At 27.2% G+C, this 23,328-nt stretch overlaps 1 protein-coding gene across 5 annotated transcripts in view; it reads right to left on the bottom strand.

Annotated features, from left to right (window-relative positions):
- Positions 1–710: 710 nt before the first annotated feature.
- Positions 711–23,328, bottom strand: part of LOC112599152 (guanylate cyclase 32E-like) — a 75,413-nt gene continuing 52,795 nt past the window's right edge. For 3 of the 5 annotated variants that reach the window (XM_025345927.1, XM_025345929.1, XM_025345928.1), the window contains exons 8-24: positions 17,152–17,297; positions 13,338–13,482; positions 13,172–13,262; positions 12,013–12,200; positions 8,955–9,134; positions 8,360–8,464; positions 8,229–8,300; positions 7,953–8,157; positions 6,774–6,987; positions 6,516–6,650; positions 6,226–6,338; positions 6,011–6,162; positions 5,838–5,936; positions 5,612–5,756; positions 5,116–5,214; positions 4,340–4,631; positions 1,546–1,936 (exon numbers count right to left, since the gene is read on the bottom strand). In XM_025345927.1, the coding sequence (XP_025201712.1) occupies positions 1,546–1,936; positions 4,340–4,631; positions 5,116–5,214; positions 5,612–5,756; positions 5,838–5,936; positions 6,011–6,162; positions 6,226–6,338; positions 6,516–6,650; positions 6,774–6,987; positions 7,953–8,157; positions 8,229–8,300; positions 8,360–8,464; positions 8,955–9,134; positions 12,013–12,200; positions 13,172–13,262; positions 13,338–13,482; positions 17,152–17,297 (2,772 nt within the window). Of the gene's footprint in view, positions 1,937–4,339; positions 4,632–5,115; positions 5,215–5,611; positions 5,757–5,837; positions 5,937–6,010; positions 6,163–6,225; positions 6,339–6,515; positions 6,651–6,773; positions 6,988–7,952; positions 8,158–8,228; positions 8,301–8,359; positions 8,465–8,954; positions 9,135–12,012; positions 12,201–13,171; positions 13,263–13,337; positions 13,483–17,151; positions 17,298–23,328 lie in introns of all 5 variants that reach the window. The other 2 variants (XM_025345930.1, XM_025345933.1) reach the window with 1 other exon arrangement.

The raw sequence follows: 23,328 nt of genomic DNA, 5'->3' as shown, positions 1-23,328 counted from the left end.
CCCACCACACATATTTTTGTCAACATCATGTAATTTATTATGATTTGACTCCAAACAATATTGATAAAACAGAAATAACCTATATACTACGAGGCTTTTGATATAATACCGAAAAAGACGGAAGTCTAATCTACACGTATATAATATATATTATTATATTATGCATACCATTATTATATTCCGATTTTGACGTCTATGAAGTTTTGACGTCTATGAAGTAACGCACGTCAAAAATCGAGATTCATTGTCTACAAATGTATACAGTCTATAAATAAAATTGATCAAATATCACAGGCGCAAGCGATTCACAAGCAAACATCCAAAAGCAATAATTATGTACACGAAAAAATACAATGTCATTTAAATACGCATATGATATATTTTATTTCGTATCAAATGTTAAGAGAATAAAATTAGTTTTTGAACATTTCAATGATTTATACTGATTTATACTTGTCGTTAATTATAAATCATAATGTTATAACAAAAAAAGACGACGAAAAAAACATTATTTACTATTATTATTATAACACTAAGAAACTTACCTATAGTTTATAATCTCAGATGATTGTGATATAAAGTCGATTAAATAATTTTAAAAAAATGTCTATCACATAATATGAACATAGATAATAAATAAATGTATAATATATAACTAAATATAACTAAAATCATAACTATTATAATATAACATATTAAAAACTAAATGTAATATTATAATATAAATGTTTGGAATGTTACAGGACGCGTACAATAAATTCTAGATATAATATATTACATCTTTAAACCTTATGAATATAATACTGCCATATAATAATGTGTATTGAAACAAAAGGGTGCCCGCAAATTCTTTTGGAATGGCATGCAAGTACAAGTCACCGTGCGTGTCGGCGAGGGTGGACGTATCGCAATCGAAAATCGTTTTACAATCGCCGTCGCCTCTACGGGCAGGGAATACGTTTTGCGGTCGGTCCGTGCTAAGACCAAGAATAATATTATAACAATGATTATAATAATATAATAACGATCACGTAATAATGTAATATATTATAACAACGACGGCAATACCGTATGGTATTGTCGCGGACTCAATGCGCACATAACAATCAAATGATTACCGTAATACCGTCTCATCATCGTCGCGAGAATTAATGTGCAAATAGGGACAATATCGCGACGACACCATAATTACAACAGTAAAATGATTTATAGTGTCACCCGTTCACTAGCTCTGGTGTCGAGGCCGTGACAATCTATAGAGGGATAGACTGTTATAATAATTATATACTGTTACACTACAACACCATTCGACGACCGGTCATTCTCTTCAGTCTCTCGGCGACACGATTTTTTAGTCCTACGCGGTTTCCTAGGAGTAAATATTTGGGTGAGTGAGGGTGCGAAAGAAGAGTGAATGGATCCATTAAAACGCGTTCCGTCCTCCGCTAGGATCAAAGCTTTCGCCGCCTTTGCTGTCGTGCCAAGGTACGGGGATGGTGAAATATCCCATCCCCCCGACCCCGTTCAATGATCGAGCCACGCAGATCACACAAACGTTATCGCACCGTCCTTGCAGTAGTCGTCCGGCTTGATCAACGGTTCGTTGACGTCGTCCATGGCGGATAGCGATGACACGGCCGTCATCTCCAGACAATCGGCTGCCATCGGTGTGACCGGCGCCGAATTTACACGCGGGAAGCCTGGGACCCTGGATACCGGGGCCTGTAGCAACGCCCCACAGTTGGCTGGACGTTTTCCAGCCGCCAACGGGTCCTGATCGAAATGATCTATGCACGGACACGAAACGCTGAGATGTCGGTCGCAGCAGTATTCGTCCTCCTCCTCGGCAACGCCTGACGGCCGCCGCCTAACTGGTGTTCCATCGTCGTGGTGCATCGCAAACCGCAACTTTTTCGGTGATTCCAAACTGCAACATCTGTAGAACACACCGAATTTATAATATAATTTATAATAGGTACTGTAATTAATGTGAAAGTTATATTTAAAAATCATAGCCGATGTACATGGAAAAAAAATTAGCTGTGAGCAGAGAGAGAGAGAGAGAGAATGAGGTAGGTCCAAGGACTAATGTATAGAGACAAAATACAACTTAGTTCATTTGTATCCCCCTCCCATTAGTAGTAAAATAGAAACAGACGTATTACAACAAAGATAATAACATTTATAAACAAATATAACGTTAAATACTTTCGGTTCTATTATGTTATGCACATTATACAAAACGTGCCGAATATTTTTTTCTAACAATGTTAAGCATTGGCATTCAGCGATCTATTGTATGGTATGAGTGGAATGATCTATTTCTATGTTAAAAATATTATGTTTTTAATGTTTATTGATGCGCCGGAGCTTTTAAAGATTAATCCTCTGTATAGAATATTTTCAATAGCCTATTGAACATTTCAATTGATCAAGCATGTGATGTATATAAAAGTATGATTCACTACAAAACAATTTTAATTATTCCGAAAATGCCACGCAATGTTTTCCGCTTTTTCTAGTCTAGGGTCATTCTATCATTACACAGATCATATACGTAATAACTCGATTTAATCTTCTTATTATTTATAATGGAGGAAAATACTCGGCTTATACATAATATAAAGTTGATTTGTATAATAATATAAAATATATAGTATGCCTACATAAAGATTTGGTTAAAAACCAATAAATTATTTGCTCAATAGGTATATAGTATAAAATATAATATGACTGTTTAGAAAAAATGATTATTTATGATGAACGATGAATAATAAAATTATTGAATTTTTTTTTTCAAAAAATGTATACGCTTTAATGGAAAATAATAACGCGTTCTGTAACATTAAATAAAAACCCTTATCGTTTTACTCCTGTTGAACACAAATTAACTTTAAATATAAATGCTATTAAATTTACGAGTTTCCAAAAGCTATTATAATATAATCCATATTATAAAATTTAACCTATATATTATTATACTTAATATTATATTTTACACTTAAAATGTAAAGTATTTTTAATTAGGCACCAAGTTGTTCATGGGTGCTGTTCACAAATTCATCTAATATTCTAAATAAGTTATAAGTTTTTAAATACCTAAACCTTAAATAATATATAAAATAATTTGGTCAACTACAGTATACACTTTCAAATTATCCACTCAAATTTTAATTATCCGTTTAATACAACATTACTCTCATAAGATAATCTATTCGTCTTTTAAATATTTTAAATTGATACATTAATCACTTCAACTTTATTATTGTATATAGTTAAAACACTGTGGTCTACGATATTACAATAAAGTAACCAAAACATTAAAACTATATAACTAGCCGTAAACCACTAAATATTTACGGTCATGGTTAGTAAATCGCTCAACATATTATACATCACATAAAGGGTTCATATGGAATAATAATATAATAATAACGAAAAAAAAACCGATTGATGACGCTTATGCATTATTGACACGAGTGAAAATCCGTGTTTTTAAAATAGTCAACATTAAAAATATTTTAGGCAAAAACCCGTAATCTTGTATCTACAGGAAAACCCAATACGCGTAAATATTATTATAGTAGATACATTCCATGTTAAAAATTTGACTAAATCTATATTAAAATCCATACCAATCTCACTCAATCATATTTTCATCTACTGAATGCTGGTAATATTATGTTTTATAATACAGACTCGCTCGTCTCTCGCTGTATCAAGTACATGAATAATGTAAATCAAATAACAATATAATATATATACATGAAATAATAATAATCTAACCATATACGTGAACTACACGTCATATGCTCTTTTACTTTCATTATTCATAATAATACTATAGTCTATCGACGTATAAAGTTATAACATTTAAAACTAGTGTCATTAGAAGTACGTATAAAATATACTTAAGTTACTTGTGCGTATCGTTTAAAACGGTATGTTTTATATTTTTAAGCGTACAATTATTGTCACCACAGAATTCCAATTAGACATATATTTTGCTCTATACAGTTGTCATATACATATTTATATAATATATAGTATATATAATATATATATATATATATATAAGTAGATTTTTTTTTTAATTTGAATATTATAGATATAAAAATATTATGGACTTAATTAGATAACAATAGATTGGTATACCTACCAATTTTAATATAAGATTTGTCTATATAAAATGAAGTACTCAAAAATTCTATAAAATTTTCAAAAGTGTAAAAACAATAATTGTAATATCTTAAGTAAAAATATATGATCACTTTTACATTATTATTGAAATAAAATATAAAATCGATTATTAACGTGCGCACATGATGTATAAACATACCTAGACAACGGTCCATTCATTGTCGACTTCGGGACCTTTAACGAGCTCCGTGGTCCTTCTTTCCCGCTCTTCTGTTTGGATGACTTGCGGTGCTTGCTACCAGTCTGCTGTTCTCGACGTTGAGCCCTAAACTCGTCCCTCTTTAACCGGTGCAAGTGGTCCTCTCCTACCAACCAATAAGTGCGCACATTTCCTTTTCCCTTCATCTCGACTAATCCCCGTTCAGTGGTTTGATAGCCACCCAGCCGTTCCAATAGAGTTCGACATTCACTCGAACAATGGATTTTCAATGCTGAAAACCGAAAACGCATTGGACGTAGGTATATTATTTAATATACTTCATAAATATATAATTGGTACCTATTTAAATATTTCGAATAATTTCTTAGACCAAAAAAAATAAATGATAAACACAGTACAAATAAAATTATAAATTTGCGTAAGGTATTTTAGATTTTTATGACGAATATTAAATAAACAAAGAATGTTGGTATATTAAAGAATTTTTTTTAAATTTACAATAGAATTAACATTTAAAAAAAAGTATTATACAGTATAAAATATGAAATTTAAAAAAAAATGTACAAAAAAGTATTTGGACACTAAACATACTTACATACCTAAGTATGTTAAAATAAAAAGTAAGTTATAATTGCCAGGAAAAAGAATTCAAATAGCAGCATTTTTTTGGTGGTTCAACTTTTAATTTGGGGAAAACTTACTGAACGTTATTACTATTATTCATTTAGGATAAAAAAAAAATCGAAAGCACTCACCTTGTCCAGTAGATTCCATTCGACTGGTCGTATTCACCGTATCGCCGAACAAACAATATCTGGGCATTTTTAAACCAACAACTCCAGCACAGACTGGTCCTTAATAGTTAAACAGAAAATATAATTAGGTTATTAGGATATACAATATAGTATTGCTACAACTAAAAATACTATTTCAATATCTTAACGATTTAAAACTTAAATATTTTCATTAATATGATTAATATTGTTAAAATAGAAAAATTATTTTAGCCAACGTAAAAACTGACTGTTTTAATCAAGTCGTAGTACAAGTTTAAAAAAATATGTCCATTATACGTATTAGATAAAAAAAAAATATGCATATATTAAGTGATTATAAGCAAAAGATACCTACTCTGATTTTTGAAACTACCTTTTTTTTGTTTAATTTCTTTATAAAAATAAAATATTTAATTGCATAGCACAATATAAAATTAGTTTTTAACAAAAATTAATATCTTGATACTGTTCTAACCAGAATGAATTCCTATTCTGAGTCTAAGGCTGTCGTATGGTCTATGTCTAATTTGAAATTTTTTCACGGCTTCGAGTAAATGTAATGACATAGTAGCGATTTCTGCAGCATGCATGTCACCATTTTTAATAGGCAAACCACTAACCTAAAAATAAAAATAGTTAAACAATTTAAAAATAATAAAATGCGTTTTAAACGACTAGTATAGGAAAATTTAAATGCTCACCACCATATACGCGTCTCCGATCGTTTCTACTTTATAAACATCGTAATTCTCTATTATTGAATCAAAGCACGTATATAGGTCGTTCAAAAAATCAACCACCTAAAAAAAAAAAATTCAAGAAAGTTGAGTGCATTCCGTTCAACCAGCGAGATCGTGGTGAAAACTATAAATACTTGAAAAGGAGTGCTTTCTGCAGACATTGATGTAAAACCAACAATATCGCTGAAATAAATTGTCACGCAATCAAAATTTTCTGCTTGAACTTTATGTCCTCTTTTTAGTTGCTCAGCTACGTACTTCGGTAACATTTCGTATAGCAGTGCATCTATCGTATATAATCCAATGAACAAGGTTAAAATGTATTTTTAAAAACTTAATATTATATTACCGGTTTTTTTCTTTTCCTCTACAAGCTGGTCGGTTCGTTCGTCAACTAATACCTCTAAATTATTGGCATATTTTTCCATCATTGCCATCATATTGTCAAAAATATTTGGTCTCCTAAAAAGTATTTCAATATTTGTGTAGTAAAAATATATATTGTACAATTATGTTATTTATCAAAATATTTTCTTTGATGAATCATTATGAACAAAATTTTATTAATACATATTTAAACTTACTAAGTATATAACGTATTTTAGAAAATTTAAAAAAAATTATATTCAACTAACTTACATTCCTTTTCGCATAGGTCTTAATTTAACTCTAATTGCTTTAAAATCTGGGCGATCATCTGGATTTTCTGCCCAACAGTCTTGTAAACAGTCTCTGACAAAATCAAAGTTATTTTCTAATAGTTCCAATGGCGGCCTGTATCGAAACAAAATATTATGTATTATAAATTTATACTAATTAATTTAATTATATTAATGAATAAAAATTAATGGTTAAAGATTTATCATTACTTTGGTAGTATTAAAGATAAAATATTACCTAAATGGATTTGAACCATCTTGAGAATAATAAATAATTTTTCTCAAAATATCTGACACCCCAAGTCCATGGTTTTCTCCAAAAGGACCTTTACGGCTATGCAGTTCATACAGAATAATAGAGAATGAATACACATCCCCTTTTTGAGTTCCAAATGATATTTGAATAGAAGAATTGTAGCAACGCAACAGCTCCGGTGAGATGTATAAAAGTCCTAAAGGAAAGCTTTATGAGAATTTACAAAGAAATATATTTTTAAAAACACTTGAGGATAGACATTTGGAGTTTTTTGGAGTAATTTATTTACATAACCCCATAATATCTATTATGATTGTCACTACAATACCACACAACTACAATATTTCAATTTATTAAAAAAAAAAACATGCTACTCATTTATTTGGTTTTAATAAATATTTATATGATTTTTATTACCCAGAGTAATAAAAGAAACTTCATATAGTTTGAAGATAATATACCAGGGTAGCCAGCAAGAAGAGACTTGCGAGCCACCAATATATTAATAAATATGGAAGAGCCAAAATGAAAAAAAAGTTCATATAAATGCATGTATAATATGATTATCGTAAAGAAAATAATTATATATAAATTGTAATCAAATGTATAAGCAGCGAAAAATATATAAAATTAATTAATAATTAAAAATAAAGACAAATACATATTTAAATATTGTATCAAAAACACTATTTTATTTGTACATTTTTTCTATAAATTAAAATTTAATAAAATATTATATACTTTTTAAAATACATAAATTCATATTGAAAATCATTTTTTTTGTAACAATGTTTATATCTTATGATAAGATGAGAACTATATGAGTCTATGACGGGAGCCGCAGTTTGTTCACCCCTGTTATATACTATACAAAAATTCGAATTATACTTAAATATGATTGAAATAATTTTTAAACTACTTTAGGTCTTTTATTTATTTTTTAAAGAAAAATATAAGTTGGATTGTTATATCTTTGTTTCTAGGTATTACATAAATTTTATTTTCGTTTCTTCTGAACAATGTATAATTTTGTAATTACATTATATTGAAATAACAGCTTTAGTATAAAATAAAGGTATCCTCCTTCTAGTAACATAATATTATGTAAATATGTTATATGCTTTCTATATACTTATTAACATGTATATAAAGTGTATGTACCTTCACACTTGCAATCCACTTCATCGTCCTTTTGAAGTCGAAAGTCATGCTGTAGAAAATGATGTGGAAAATCTTCGGATTCCTTTTTGAATTCTTGAAGACCAAAGTCTGTGAGTTTTAGCACCCATCGAGAATCCACTAAGCAATTTGACGACTTCAAATTTCCATGATATCTCAATGGGGAATCGTGTAAATACAACATACCCTATGGACAATTAATTATCAAGTACTACTTGTTATTTATAAACGGAAATAAATTGATAATATATAATTTACTCGAATTATATCGGCTACCAATGAGGCGACAAACATGTTATCCAATTTCACATCTTCATTTTCTAAAATATCCTAAAAGAAATTTTAAATCAAAAACCTATTGGTATGACTTATACATTGAACTCACTAACCTTTAAGCTACCTCGATTACAATACTCAGTCACTATACAGATATTTGGAGGATCTGTGCAAGCACCAATGAATCCATTCAAGTTTTCATGTCTCAAATCTCGCATCTGAAATTTTTATTTTTATTACATCATATTCGGATGTATATATAATTACATTAAAAATTTCGTCAAACAAAATTAATACTTTGTTAAAGTAAAATACAGGAAAATTTGTTTAAGTTACTTAAATATCATTAAACACTTGAATGGTAAATAAAATAATGTATACTTATGCACTTTATTTTTTATTTATTAATATTATCTACGTTACAAGTAATATAACTAATATTTACTTATTGCTTACTGAATTTAAACTACTATTAACATTGTTTTTAAATGAATATTATTAATTTTGTATGTACTAGTTTTTCTGACTGTATTTTAATTAATTAAGTAAGCACTTATCCTAAATATTTTATAATTTTTTTCCATGTATTATGTAAGTAATAAAAACTCCTTAATAATCTTAATATTTTTTTTCTCCAAATTAATTAATATTACCTAATATATGCATATATATATTTTTTAATTCATTTATGATTTTAATATTACTTACCACTTTAAGTTCTTTTTTCATAGCTCTAGTTATATCAATGGACTTCTTTTTCACATTTTTTATAGCAAACACTCGACCTTTATAAATGCCGACTGTAGTGAATATTGATGAGTAACGAAAATCCGCATCTGGGTTAGAGCTTAAAGAGACTTGGCTAGTTCGAATCAGTGGATGCAAAGCCTTAAAAATACGTGATGAAAATATTATTGTTAAACGCTTGAATTTATATAATAAGGACAGCGTGCTGCTATCTAACGGTTATTTCTATTATGTTTAATCTTAGGGTTGATTTTAGAAAGTTTATTTCGGTTTAACTTGTTTACAGTTTCGCTTAAGGTGCCTACGCTAGATTACGCCTTACATTTAACGAGCGTAAAACATATAGGCTATACTGTGTAATAATACAATATCTTACATTACGTAATTCCATAAAAATAAGTACGTAAATGTTTTAATTAAAAAGTAAAAAAAAAAAAAACAACTTTCAAGGTGGTAAACTATAATAGATTTTAGTACACCTATAATAGTTCTTCCTTAGGCGTAAAATCATGTAATCCATTTATGCCTGACAATGAATTATTATTTTCATTTAAAAAAATACAATTATACACGTAATTGTGTAGACAATTAAAAGTTCAAAAATCAGATTATGATGTGTGACGACATAGTCAATTTTTAATCAAAATACTAGGTTAGAAATTTTATGCAATGTTTGTGATACATACAACACCTTTTAATTTATTTCATAATAATAATATTATTTAAATCTTTTTGTGAGTATAAACGTAAATTGTGATTGTAGGTAATTAATAACATATAGTGTATTTAAATGTATCGTAAATGTTGTTCTGCTATTAACCGTGAGCCATGAATAATTAATTATTATTAATATATACACGAGGTATAAGAAATAATGTACGGAACAAATCTTTGAATAATAATGCTAAGTGGATGTTTTATTTGAACTAAAGAAAAAACTCCTGCAATTTGTTTATCGGTTAGTATCTCAATATCTCGCGATTCTCTCGGTTTACCACTTAATAGTAAACTCCCCCGATTAAACGGCCAAAAGCGAATTTCGTACAATCCCATAAACTTAATGGATATGGTCCAAAATTCGAATAAGTCACAGCATGCAGTCGTTATCAAAACTCTGATAGTTTTAAGACGTTTATGTTTATTAACATTTGCTGCTATTTATATTTTCATCGGAAAAATATTTTGTAATAATATTTTATTTTCGATTCTGATCGTTCCAGGGGATCACTTGTTTTCTTAATTGAACGACTGAAAAATCATAATATTTGGATTAACTAACGCCGTCAATTTGTATTCCGTATATTCAAGGTCTTTGAATAGAGAATCGATAAATAATAACATAAAAATATCGCATCTACTCGACGTTTATTATAATAAAAAGCTTTTTAAACGGCAAAAAAATCCATATCGAGTTAATTTTAGAAACGCTTGAATTAGACAATACTATAAAAACACTCTAGTTTGCTGGCCATATTATATTATTATAACATACATTTCGCTGATTTATTTTAGTGTTATTGAAAGTAACTTAATTTAAAAATTTTTAAAACTATTTTGTTAGAATATCGCATACGATAATATCATACAGATTGTTTTGTAATGTTCAGTAAGACCGATGTAGAATTAACTGTAATCAGAAGTAACTGGTCGTGTGTTTTACATATTATTATACTGATTTTTTTTTCTAAACGAAGTGATTAAATATGGTCAAACAAACAATATATATTTTATTCAAATTAAAAAAAATAAATAACATATAGATATAACTGAGAATTAAAACTCAATTAAATATCTACTGTATATAAAACTCAACGTATATCCTAATCAACGGTAAAAAGATAAATGCATTTATATAGGAGAAAGTATTTTTGATCAAATAATATATTAAAAACTCTACACAGCATGTTATAATTCTTATTTTTAATATCACTATAGTTTTTAGTTATATTAATATATTTGAGAAAAGTAAATTAAAAAATTCATTATTATGATAATATAAGCATCAAATAATAAGCTGAGTAATTTTTACACCATGTTATTAAATAATATAATTACGTAACACAAATACTTTTAATTACGTTAATTATTGTAAAACAAAAAAAAAACAAAACAAAACAAAAAAAAAATGTCTGTCGATGCGTGCAGTAGAATAACATATTCTAGTCATCACTAAATATCATCATAAAAACATAATAATATTGTATTACATTTTATTGAAAACGTGTTATTTTTGTAATATTCAGAATAAAAATAATATTAGAAATGTGTATTTTTTTAAAGTTTTAAATTTCTCACACCTAGTTTGTGTATCGTAAAATTTATCAGTTGATTATATTCGAAGACCGTAAGCAAAAATTCGAGGATTGGAGGACTTTTTCGCCAAAGAATTCTACTGGTCGGCTTAACTTTCAACCCCCCCCCCCCACCAAAGTAAAAAAATATGCAATAATAATTATTTATCTTTTTAACTAAATTTTATCAGTCATATCATATAAATCATCATCATGGTATTTATTTAAATGTTTATTGGATAATTTACTAAAAATTCATCAAATATTTTTTTCTTTAATACCGCACGTACACCACTCAGCTATATTGTACTACACCTAATACGAATAATATGATATTTATGTAACATTCCCAATTCACTCGAACTATGCGCATACGCTCCGTACTTACTACACAGTACATTATAATTTCGAGAGTAAGATCTAATCCGAGTGTGCGTTATTTTTTTTCGTGAATTTACATACCTACAGATAAAGGTACTATAATATAAGGACCTGACGAAGCTCCTATACTGCGATATCACTACATAATGTGGCTACTATGTTTTGCTGAAGCGGATTTCATATCTAGTCTATATTTTCTACTCAAGGAAATTCTAAAACGATAACAGTACGTTTTCGAGGCAATAAATGGAAAAAAAAGAAAAAAAAAGGTTTCACGGGATTTCAAAATCCGTTTCCCACAAAGCAATACGATCGTCGTCGGTGGCGCTGTCCCCGTTGATGCTCACTCTGGATATCTTCGACGATGTGCTGCTGTTTTCCGTGTCGTTGATCTCGATGTCTTTGTAGTCGACCTTCCACAGCAAACTATCCAGCTCCTGTTCATACTTCCAATTCCTATAGAACACCAGAGAGATGACGGCCAACACCAGCAACAATGTCCCGGCAACGATCGACAATATTTCCGCTGTATGCGCTGAAATATGATCATTATTGACTAGATAGTACGCCACCAAACTATGGTTGTGTGATCTAGTAACGTCGATCATCACTACTATCATAATTCATAAGTGGGTTAAATGTTTCTGAGTGTATTTTTATCGAAAAGGTGTGAAATATTTTAAATTGAGCATTCACATTTTCTATAATTTAAATTGATAAAATAGTTTCAAGTATAATATGACGTATGTAATTTCTTATAATATATAAACTATTTTTGAAATGAGGTGGACATTTTTTTTTTTTTATGTTTGCCTTAGTAATTTAAAATTAGATCGACGTTAATTGATCTTATGTACCTACATTTTTAAACTATAAATTGAGAGTTGTGAATCTATAACTGGGTTATTACATTTTTTATTTTTTCTTCGTAGAATAAATTAAAAATTGGATCAAAATTTTCTTTAGTATTATACAAGTGCATATTTTATATGAAATTGTGATTAGCATATTTCATCATTTATTCTGATTTAAGCATACTTTAGAGTACGTTAATAGTAATTATTTTCAATAAGTAAGTACATTGCCAATATTGACAAAATATAATAATAAGATTATTATTATTTTTTTTTTTTTTTTTTTAATTTTTATATATTATATTTAAAATATCTCTTTAATAATAATTTTAATCGTTAACATTCATAAACTTTATTTGAATTTTTTTTTTCAAACTTAATTGTTCTATATATATTCACACAATATTTAGATTATACATGCTTAACTCATGTTTACCTACTTAATACATTTTTGGTGAACAAAGAAGCAATAGTTTTTAGCGCGCTAAATTTACAGCCCAATTGATTACTATATTGATTACGAGCAATCACAGTGCTATAATAATTTGTTTATTGTTACGAGACACTATCGCGAGTTTTTTTTGTTTCAATAATTCATACTATTAACATTAATTAGTAATATATAATATTATGTAATATGTTTGTAATTTACTGATGCATTTCTGGCCGCGATACCCGCAAGCTGGTTCGGCCACAGGCGGTTTCCCAGAAATCCATTCGACGTTCACCACCAACGTCAACTCCTAAATAAATAATGTATTTCGTTTTCTTTCTTTTTCCATTTTCAATTACGTAACGAAATAAATAAAGACGTTTACCGGATTTTTGGTTAAATTTCGGAGCTTAGTGAATCTACCAGCTGGAAATAAGCCATATCCTTTGGAGGCGTCAGATTGCCGTTGCCGTGACACCAATGTATAATTTCCTTCCGCGTCACCGTTTTCGTCCATGTACACTTCATATCTACGCAAAGCATACAATATTTATTATAATAATAAATTGTTTAAAATTTATCTGAGAAACACTTAAATAAATTGTATAAGATTATACTAAATATGAAAAAAAAATATAAAGCTATCGTAGCAACAAGATTATATTATTATTATTATTATTACATACAATACAAAATATATATATATATATATATAATTTATATAATACATATATCTTTAGTTAATTTTGAAAGCACGGTTTATAGTTTTGAAAACGAATAAAATTTATTCAATTCTCACGGTACAGCTGATAATGCATTAGTACCTATAGATAAGCCTACCTATACTGTTTTGCCATCATATCTTTATTTATACAAATTAAGCGTAAAACGGGTTTGCGTACAAAGCGCTCCAAAACCACTTAACTGATTTTGATTTTACTCACGTATGTGATTTGGTTGTACTTAAAATATAAGATAATTCATAATATCTCAATTAAAGATAAATGAAAGAGAGAGAGAGAGAAAGAAAGAAAATAAAAGAATACCGATTTGATTTTGAGATAGTGCATCTGATATTGTGTTATAATTATAATTATAGCTTTAATATATTAGTTAATAATTTTTATTTGGCGGCAGCAAATGATAATGAGTGACGGGCAGAAAATAACATGGATAACATTACACATTTTTATATCTTAAAAATATAAAAATAATTATTAAAAATAGTTAAAAAATTAAATTTTCATATACACGCTTTAGAAGTATTCATCTAAACCTAAAAATTCTCCACACGAATAAATCACATGCTCATCAAACTAATATGCTATTTACAAATGCTTACAATAAAAATATATTTTAATTAGCGAAAAATGGTAAATGGGTGATCTGTATACATATTATATACATTATATTATATATTGTATCATGTTTATTAATACAATCTTAAACGGTTTCTGAATTTCATAGTTCTGGCTATAATATTTAATTATACAAAAAATATCATAATTTATTATCATTACTGTGTATTTATTTATAAAATGATACCCAAAAGAATAAATAAGCTCATTACATTTTTGGAAATTTAATCATTTTTTTGCCTTAGAAAGTAAAAAAATCTATTTTTATTCGTTTTTAAATTTGCTATATTTTATGATGAAAAAAGTAATAGAAAATGTGTGAAAATAAATCAATATAACATACCTACTATATACATCATATTTATTTCCTATAAGAGATTTACAGTTTTTAAAATATATACTTATAGAATGATGTTGATAGCTTGTTAACTATATATTGAAAAATAAGAATAATAAGATTTAAATCATTATAATATAATTATTAAAAAGCGTGGGCTTCTAGAACAAATGCATAAATTACCAACACTCACGACACCTAAGGCTCTAAGTACTCGCGTACCTACTTAACATAATCAAGTGAGTAAGGTAATTTACAAAAATTCTAAGTAAGGTATTCATTACACCTAAAATTTGTTATTAATGTTTTACATAAGTTTTATTAAATTTAAATATGTTGAGAAATATTTTTAATTTAGTTATTTAGCTTTGAATGTACTAAAATTAAGTAAATTATTTTAATACGATATAAGAAAAAACTTTATATTTATAATTAAAAGAGATTTAGGTATTGTTTTCTATTAAATATATCCGTTAACTTAACTTCAGAACTCAGATTAATTTAAGAAAAAGGTGTGAATAAATCGGATCGATGGTGTTATAATTTAATTTATTTTTATTTTATAGCGAGCCCAAACTTGCATAATAAACTTGGTGATATTAAAAAAAAAAAAAAGTACGACTAAATTCTAAATACACGCAACATTATGCTGCAAAAAAAATATATATATATAATGGTCATTGTCAAAACATCTCACTGAAAATTAACAGAAAAAATCAATTATAAAATCTGATAAACATTTTAACCCACCAATTATACACTGACATAATATAACTATATAAAATTGACGAACGAATGTTTGTTTAAATAACGAACGTCTTATAATAATAAGTATATATTGCGCATTATAAATGTACGTACAACGTGTCGTTTCTAACAATAAGGCACACATGATTAACAAATGACGATAGTACCAATTTTATTTCAATATAGGCATTATTAGTTGTCTTCAAATAAACAAAAATTTTATCGAAAAAATAAATTAACAGTTAAAATAATATGGGATTGTATACGTAATAACTATGGCCAAGATTTTAAAGCACTAAAAAAATTAAGAAAATTACTAAAAAAATCTAAAAATATACATTAGGTATAAGATGCGTTTAAAAATTTATTTTCTATAGTATAAAACGATTTAATGAAAATGTGTTGAACAATAATAGTTTTCTTCTTCTGAAAAACTTTTCAAAATATTCAAGATATTAGAATAGATGTATTATTAAAGTCTCATTAATTATTCGAAGATACGAAAACCATAAATATTACATATCAACTGACTATTAAGCGTCCTACTATCACACTGTCAGACAACCATGTTCCTCTTTTACCAATATGCTGATTTTTATCATAATAATAAATTATGTTGAATAAATAATAAATTACAATTTACGTTCGTTTTGAAAATTAATTGTGAAAAATGTTTTAAAAACTTGAAAATTCCATTAAAAGTTTAATTTGTTGAAAAATGCAAATTAATGCAAAATAAAAATACCATAAAATTAATCAGGATTCCCTAAAACAAATTTTTCACTTGCAGAGCTATGGTAAAAACAACAGAAATTACATTAAATCAACATCTCAGTCCCAATAATAACGTAAAACCATTTCAAAGTAGTCCTGTAAATTCAACGTGTAGACGGTAATTTTCGTGTACAAGTTATGTAGTAATCGCAGTTTAAATATTCATATAACATGCAGTATTAACTAATATCAATAAATATATGTTAATGCAGTTAAGAGAGAAAAAAATTTCGGTCTACTGCTGTTACACCTAGGTACTTATAAACATGAGTGTTATTGATCATACATACACGACACAGCTGATTCGCGGTTGAGCGCAACTACATACACGTGTAAACTATAATCAATGACTGAATCCGATAATGACATAATTATTTATCGTATTCGTGCAAAGTGAATCGTTTAGGTAAAAACAGCAAACTGTTTAACAGCAGTTGATAATTGATTCAAGTAGATATGTTATATTATATTTTGTGAAAACATTAAAAAATATTTATTAAACCGTAAAAATTCTATAAAGTACATACACAAATAGATAAGTACAAATTCCAATAGACGGTTAACATTTTAATTTTAATTTTTTTTTTAGATAACAGAAAAAAATTTGGCAATTGTAATCATGATACATTGAAAAAAAAAATATACTATTATGTTGTTACGTGTTTTAAAAAATGTATTTTCACGGTCCTATCATTAAACTTCATTTTGTACAGTAAAATGTTGAAAATTATTATTCATTCGTTATAAGATAGGTGATAATGTAGATAAAACATAAAATATAATTTTAAATACTTCATTCATGAAGAATAAATAAAAATATTCAGTAAATTTATATTTGTTATTGTGAAGGTCAGAAGTTTTAAAAAGCACGTATCTAGTGTAGTTTTTATATAAAAACATCTTGCACGCAATTTGTTTCTCTAATAAACTTTTACAATAAAAAACTAATAATTTTTTTTTACTTTTTAACGTGTTCTGCTTACCCCAATGCACTTTTGTAGTGTGAACCTTTGAATTTGGCCATCATGGCCGAACCATTCCTCGGATCATCTCCACATTCGATCATCTCCAGCACGCATCTCGCATACAAATGAACCGCATCGTACAGATATGCTGCCTCAACGGAAATCTATAAAAAATATTATTTTCTCGATCAAAAGATGATTTAGTTTTAATAATATTTTTTCTTCTTTATCAGCAAAATCATATTTATTTAATAACCAAAATATTATGTTTAAAAGTATGTTTTAGCATAATTATACAGGCTTACGTAAAGGTGTGTCATGGCATCCATAGCGGAGCTTAATCATTACTTTGTTTAATGTTTTAATTAAAAATTATTTAAAATAGGTTTTATATTTTTTCTTATAACATTTATTTAATCATGTATACTGTGACGATATCAGATATAAATTTAATTTCATAATAGCATATCACAAGGAATAATGTTATCATTATAATTTAATTCGGTCTGTGTATTTCTATTACCTCTCTATCATACTATATTATACAATGACTTATGTTTATGTTTTTCTAATCACCAATTCCAATGTTTTTATGTTTTCCAAACTAAATTTTGTTTCAACCAAATTTAGATGCTCTGCAAAATAAGTGAGATTAGATATAATGATACAGATTTTCATTTAGGTACTAAGCATTAGTATAGGAAAAAATCCTAAGATGTTGTTGATGCGTTCAAAAGTTTTCTTTTTTTTATCTGAAGATTAAAAATTAATTAAAAGTTATATTTATTTTAAGTTAATTACTAATTTGATTAGTATACTTTTCACTTCATCAATTTACATACTTATTACATCCAGTGTTGAGAAATATCTAAATAAATTATCTAGATAGAATTGATGTATCTTTTATCTTATCTAGATAATTCTCAACTCATTTATATTTATATTTATCTAGATAAAATTCTAGTTATCTATGAGTACCTATCTAGATAATTTATTTTTATGGGCTGGAAAAAACAATTACAATTAAAAAAATTACTTTTTTTTAAATGTAATTTTTTTTTTTTTTATTAACTCAGAGATTGATTTATTATTTTATAATAAAGTTTATTCAAGAATTAATTTTTTATAATTTTTTTAAATTTAAGTTTTTTGTATTGTTAAATTAGAAAATGACTTTTCATATATTCTAGTAAATAAATTATTTTATTTTATGTTTAAATTTTAAAATATTTTAAATGATATATTTTTTTACCTAATACCTGTACTTATATCATTGAATATTTGCAAAATTAAAGAAATTATCTGATATTCATCTAAATAAAAATATATTAATTTGTATCTTTATCTAAATAAATTATTAATTATCTATTCCCAACACTGATTACATTATTTTATAAACATCAATATAAAAAATAAAATTATGATTCACTTTTGTACAAGTTACTTATTTACATAAAATATTAAGTGTTATGGAAAATATATTTTTGCTTAACTATTAACTAATAAAAAAAATAATAATGTTCATCCCCTGTGAAAAGTTATATATATTCTTATATGTGTACTAGTGTTAATTTATATGTACCTATTTCATATCTAAAGCTTAAATTTTCAACTTTACTATTGTATATCATATTATGTGTATTATCTGTAAAAGCGGATATCCGCTTACATCATTCTATAGTTATTACTCATCATACTCGTTAGAAACTTTAAATTCGATACGAGTACAATATAATTGTAGATAGTACTCAATTATAATATTAAAGTAAACTAATATATAATGTAAAACGAACGCATGTTAATTTACTCATTAACAGTTTAACATAACTTGATTTATTTTCCCATAAATAAACAATGTTAATTAAAAGTAAAAGATGTTTTATAAGATAATTGTTTACTTGGATTACACGCGAACGCACGATGGCGATGTAAATATATTATTATTGTTGATTATTCTGGACAGTACATTACTTTTGATTCAAAAAGTCAAATATTATGTGAAAAGTATACATATGGTAACGATTATAAGCGTTTAATTAGCTTGTCATTTGTTATTATTTAAGCAACTCACGTGTCTGAATTTGAGACGCATTCACTAATTTATAATATTGAGCAATCGCGAATACGTCATAGTAGATATTATATCATCCATATTTAATGAGTTTTAATAAATATCCTACAGAGTAACCTATGATAATATAGCATACGATATACTTCTATACTACCTAAACGAGTACCTACGACATAGTGATATCGATACTCATACATAGATTGCCACATCTGGAAACAGCAATACTAATCACCGAAATAATTCCACAATATTATAACTACATCACAATAATGCCCACGGATGAAAAACATCGCGCGCATGCATAGTGGTATGCCATTAAACGCTCGATCACACTAATCACTGCAGCGCAGAGTGAAAGAGAATGATATAATGATATTAAATTATATACATATTACATGACAGCGAATTCGCAGCATTATTTAAATAAGGTCGAGCATAATCTATTAAATCGTGAAAAAAATACGATCGTGTAGCAAACACGTATACTCGTAAATATTGTCTGAACGTGATTAGCGTTTTGCGCGCACGCGTGCGTACCATTGAAACGGACGTGAGTAATATATGTACCTACCTACAGCAATACGTCCTACTGCACACTACACAAATCATGTGCACAAATTTTAATACCAAGCAATAGGTATAAAATAACAGCAGCCATCAATAAACTAGTATGCGATCGAACATTGTACCTCTAAAACAGCAAATATAACCCTTCTACCATATCTATGTGAATTAATATGCCAGAATAATAAGGTACAGTAGGTACAACTCAAAAGTCTCATCGTACATGGAAGCAATAGATGAGCGCTAATCAAAACAATATATCATAAATTAGTTTTTTCAGAAGTAATTAATAAGAAAAAACAGTTTGACGAAATACATATTTTCAAAGACAAGATTGTTATTATTGTTGTCAGTTGTCTATAGTCATTGGAAAAATAAGATCAAAATTAATAGCTTTGTTTGAAACATTTTAAAATATTACCCGAATCGCATGAAAAATATTTGAGTTCATAAATGTTTTAACTTAACTCCATTTATTTCGAATTTCCAAATAGATAAACATTATTGAAGAAACCACATATGTTAATTATATAATACTCATATATACATTTATTTTGGAGGTGTCTATGTGTATAGGATAATGCGGGTTTTACCGATCACACAATACAATATGTACAAAATTATTATAACCGAATACCTATTTTATGATAATAAATTGAACTAGGTTGGAACAAACGTGGGCCATCGGTAATGCACTTAAATATTATTGTTGTCCTTTATCCCCGCAAATACGCATTCAAATTATATGTTATTTTCGGTTCATATAACGGCAAACGGGTTCCCATAAATTTGTTTTCTTTTTTTTTCGCAAAATAAATGGCCACATGCACAATCGTTTTTTAAACTAGGTAAACTTGTTTCGGTACACCTCATCCTTTATAATTGCATATGCAAAATTCAAATACACTGACACATTTTAAAACGATAAAGAATCAAGGAAAAAAATAAAATTGAATTTAAAATGATATTATTTTGGTTTAAAGAACAGAAATATTTTATTTTTACGTATAAATATAAAGATTTTTAATAATGTGTGTGTTTTGTAACAAATACTCTTTCCTGGGTAAAAACATTTTTAAATTTTTATTTTTCGTATACGTTTCGTGGTATATTTTCCATAAAATGTATTTGATTTTCCATCTTTCTTATATCCAACTATCAAGCATAATAAAATTAAAACTAATAAAGTGCGTATTGGTTATACAATGTGCATACTACATTTATAGCATTTATAGCTGCATGTTATGTATGGGGTAGGTACTAATAAATTGTTGACAGTGCCACAACGGTGGAATTCTGTATAATATTAATTGATTTGAAACCAGTAATACGTGACTTTGAAGAAAAAAGTTAAAATTATTATGCATATTATTAAGTACAATTTATTGAGACATTAGTTAGGTTTATTGTATAGGTACAAGTAGGTACAATTTAATCACTTAGAATGGTTATGTAAATATAACTACAAGTGTAGACCGTTATACACATGATAGTGTCAATAAAGACAAGTATGGATTTAATTTTAATTTTAACATATGGATTTTCAAAGTGTATAGGTATAGTATGCTCGTGGAAGCAATGCGAAAGCAGTTAACGTCGTTGATTTTAAACTGGAAAAAAAAAGTAGTATCTGTATTGAAATATAAACATTTTGAAAAATACATTTATATAATTTTTTAAATATTAATATATATGTATATATATATAAATAATCATATTGGAGTTTGTATAATGTTTATGGGACACTTAAGGTGCTTAATGCACATAACTTCGTTGATAACCAATCGTACTTAAAAATTATTTTACTACCTATATATATATAAAAAGTCTTAATAATCCAACAAATTAAAATTAAATCTTTTTCAATAATTTTATAAACATTTGAATTACAAATAATAGATAGTATATACATACTTTATCATATTGGTATGGTCCTATCGATATAAATTCGGAATGCGTTAATTGCTATTGATTTTAGATTAAAAAAATATATAACAAGAAAGAGACAACACACCCTCCAGATAATATATATTCAAGCTGTCTAAGCAAAACATAATAAATTACGTTGAAATTAAATTCCTAATTTTGTTTAATGACGTGATGCTCATCGTTTGATAATAATAATATATCACCGGAGGATTCACGAAAGGATGAATAAAAATATAGTATAATAAACGTCGAACGTTTTTTTGGCCCTTCTATTATGTGATTGTATACAAAAATGTTCTCGTTTTGACGCATCAATTTCAACCTTCACCGCTATAATAATATAACAATCATAATATTACTATACCGTGATATCCACCACAATTATGTAGATATACCTACCTGCTATCGGCTGTTTCATATATTTTAGTTTGCATAGATGATCGAAATGACGTCGAACAAGGTTCGAACAAAATTAATCAATTTGTTCGCAGTATTCGCGTATAATACTTTGTATGTTACAGAAATCTCGGTTTTTTATAACGAATAATCGTTACGGCAAACGACGAGTCATTGACAATAGCCGTAGACTAATTTTTATAAATTGATAGATACATTTACTCGAGTTCCACATTGTATACGTCGTATAATACCATAAAGTTTATTACTATAAATTATCAGGTGTATTACACGTTAAAAACACTGTGATTAAAAGTTATTATTATTATTTGAACCAACGGATGAAATGGGTTGGCATGTTGTCTAAAAACGGAATTCTGGTCAACATATTCCACGATGAACGCTCATCGGTATTTCAGTATTTGTTTGGAGAACCATAAAATAATAATATATTATAATATTATAATATTGTGTGGGCGCTGTATAGTTATTTATGTTTGATATATGAAAAGGTTAGAAATCGATTTCACGAAATTGTTCTGCTGCAGCTGGTGAGCAATTTAACGGTCGAGATTCATTCAATATGCGGACAATACCCACCGATAGAACAACTTACTTGGAGTACTTACTGCACTTAATCATATCTGTCGAATCCATACTAAAACACGTACAATATTAATTGAAAATAAAATTGTGTTTTTCATGAAATAATCGTATTGTAGTTAAAACGTTTTCATACGCTAAAAACAAACAAGAACTTTAATTTTATAAAACTTGAGTAAGGTCAGTAGTATTTTTATTAAAGCCAAGGATCAGCTGTTTAATGAGGCTTAGAACTTTTGAAAGCAAATATTTTTATACAAAACAAGTCATAAATTATTCACAAGACTTATTGTGTGGCCACATAAATAATAAATTAATCTAAAAATTAAAATATTACACATTTACAAACATTGGTAATTACATTGATTTAATTATGAACTATTCTAGACAGACATCCAAATAATTTAAACTACACAAAATGCAAAACTAATTTTAACTTATTTATACTAAATATAAAAAAGTTGGAAAATAGATATTTTTTAGTTTACGTTCTGTTTTAATCATTATATTTCTAATGATTCTATACGACTGATAGAAAATATTACATTTAAATAGTAATTTATAATTAAAATACCTAATGATATTTTTCAGTAATGAGCTTTGTCTATCAATTGACAATGCATGAAAATAAT

This window comes from Melanaphis sacchari, unplaced genomic scaffold (genome assembly GCF_002803265.2).
Source record: "Melanaphis sacchari strain LSU unplaced genomic scaffold, SCAv2.0 Contig4_pilon_pilon, whole genome shotgun sequence".
Taxonomy (NCBI): Eukaryota; Metazoa; Arthropoda; class Insecta; order Hemiptera; family Aphididae; genus Melanaphis; species Melanaphis sacchari.
The sequence above is the reverse complement of the archived record's forward strand: the minus strand, read 5'-3'. Positions and strand labels throughout refer to the sequence as shown.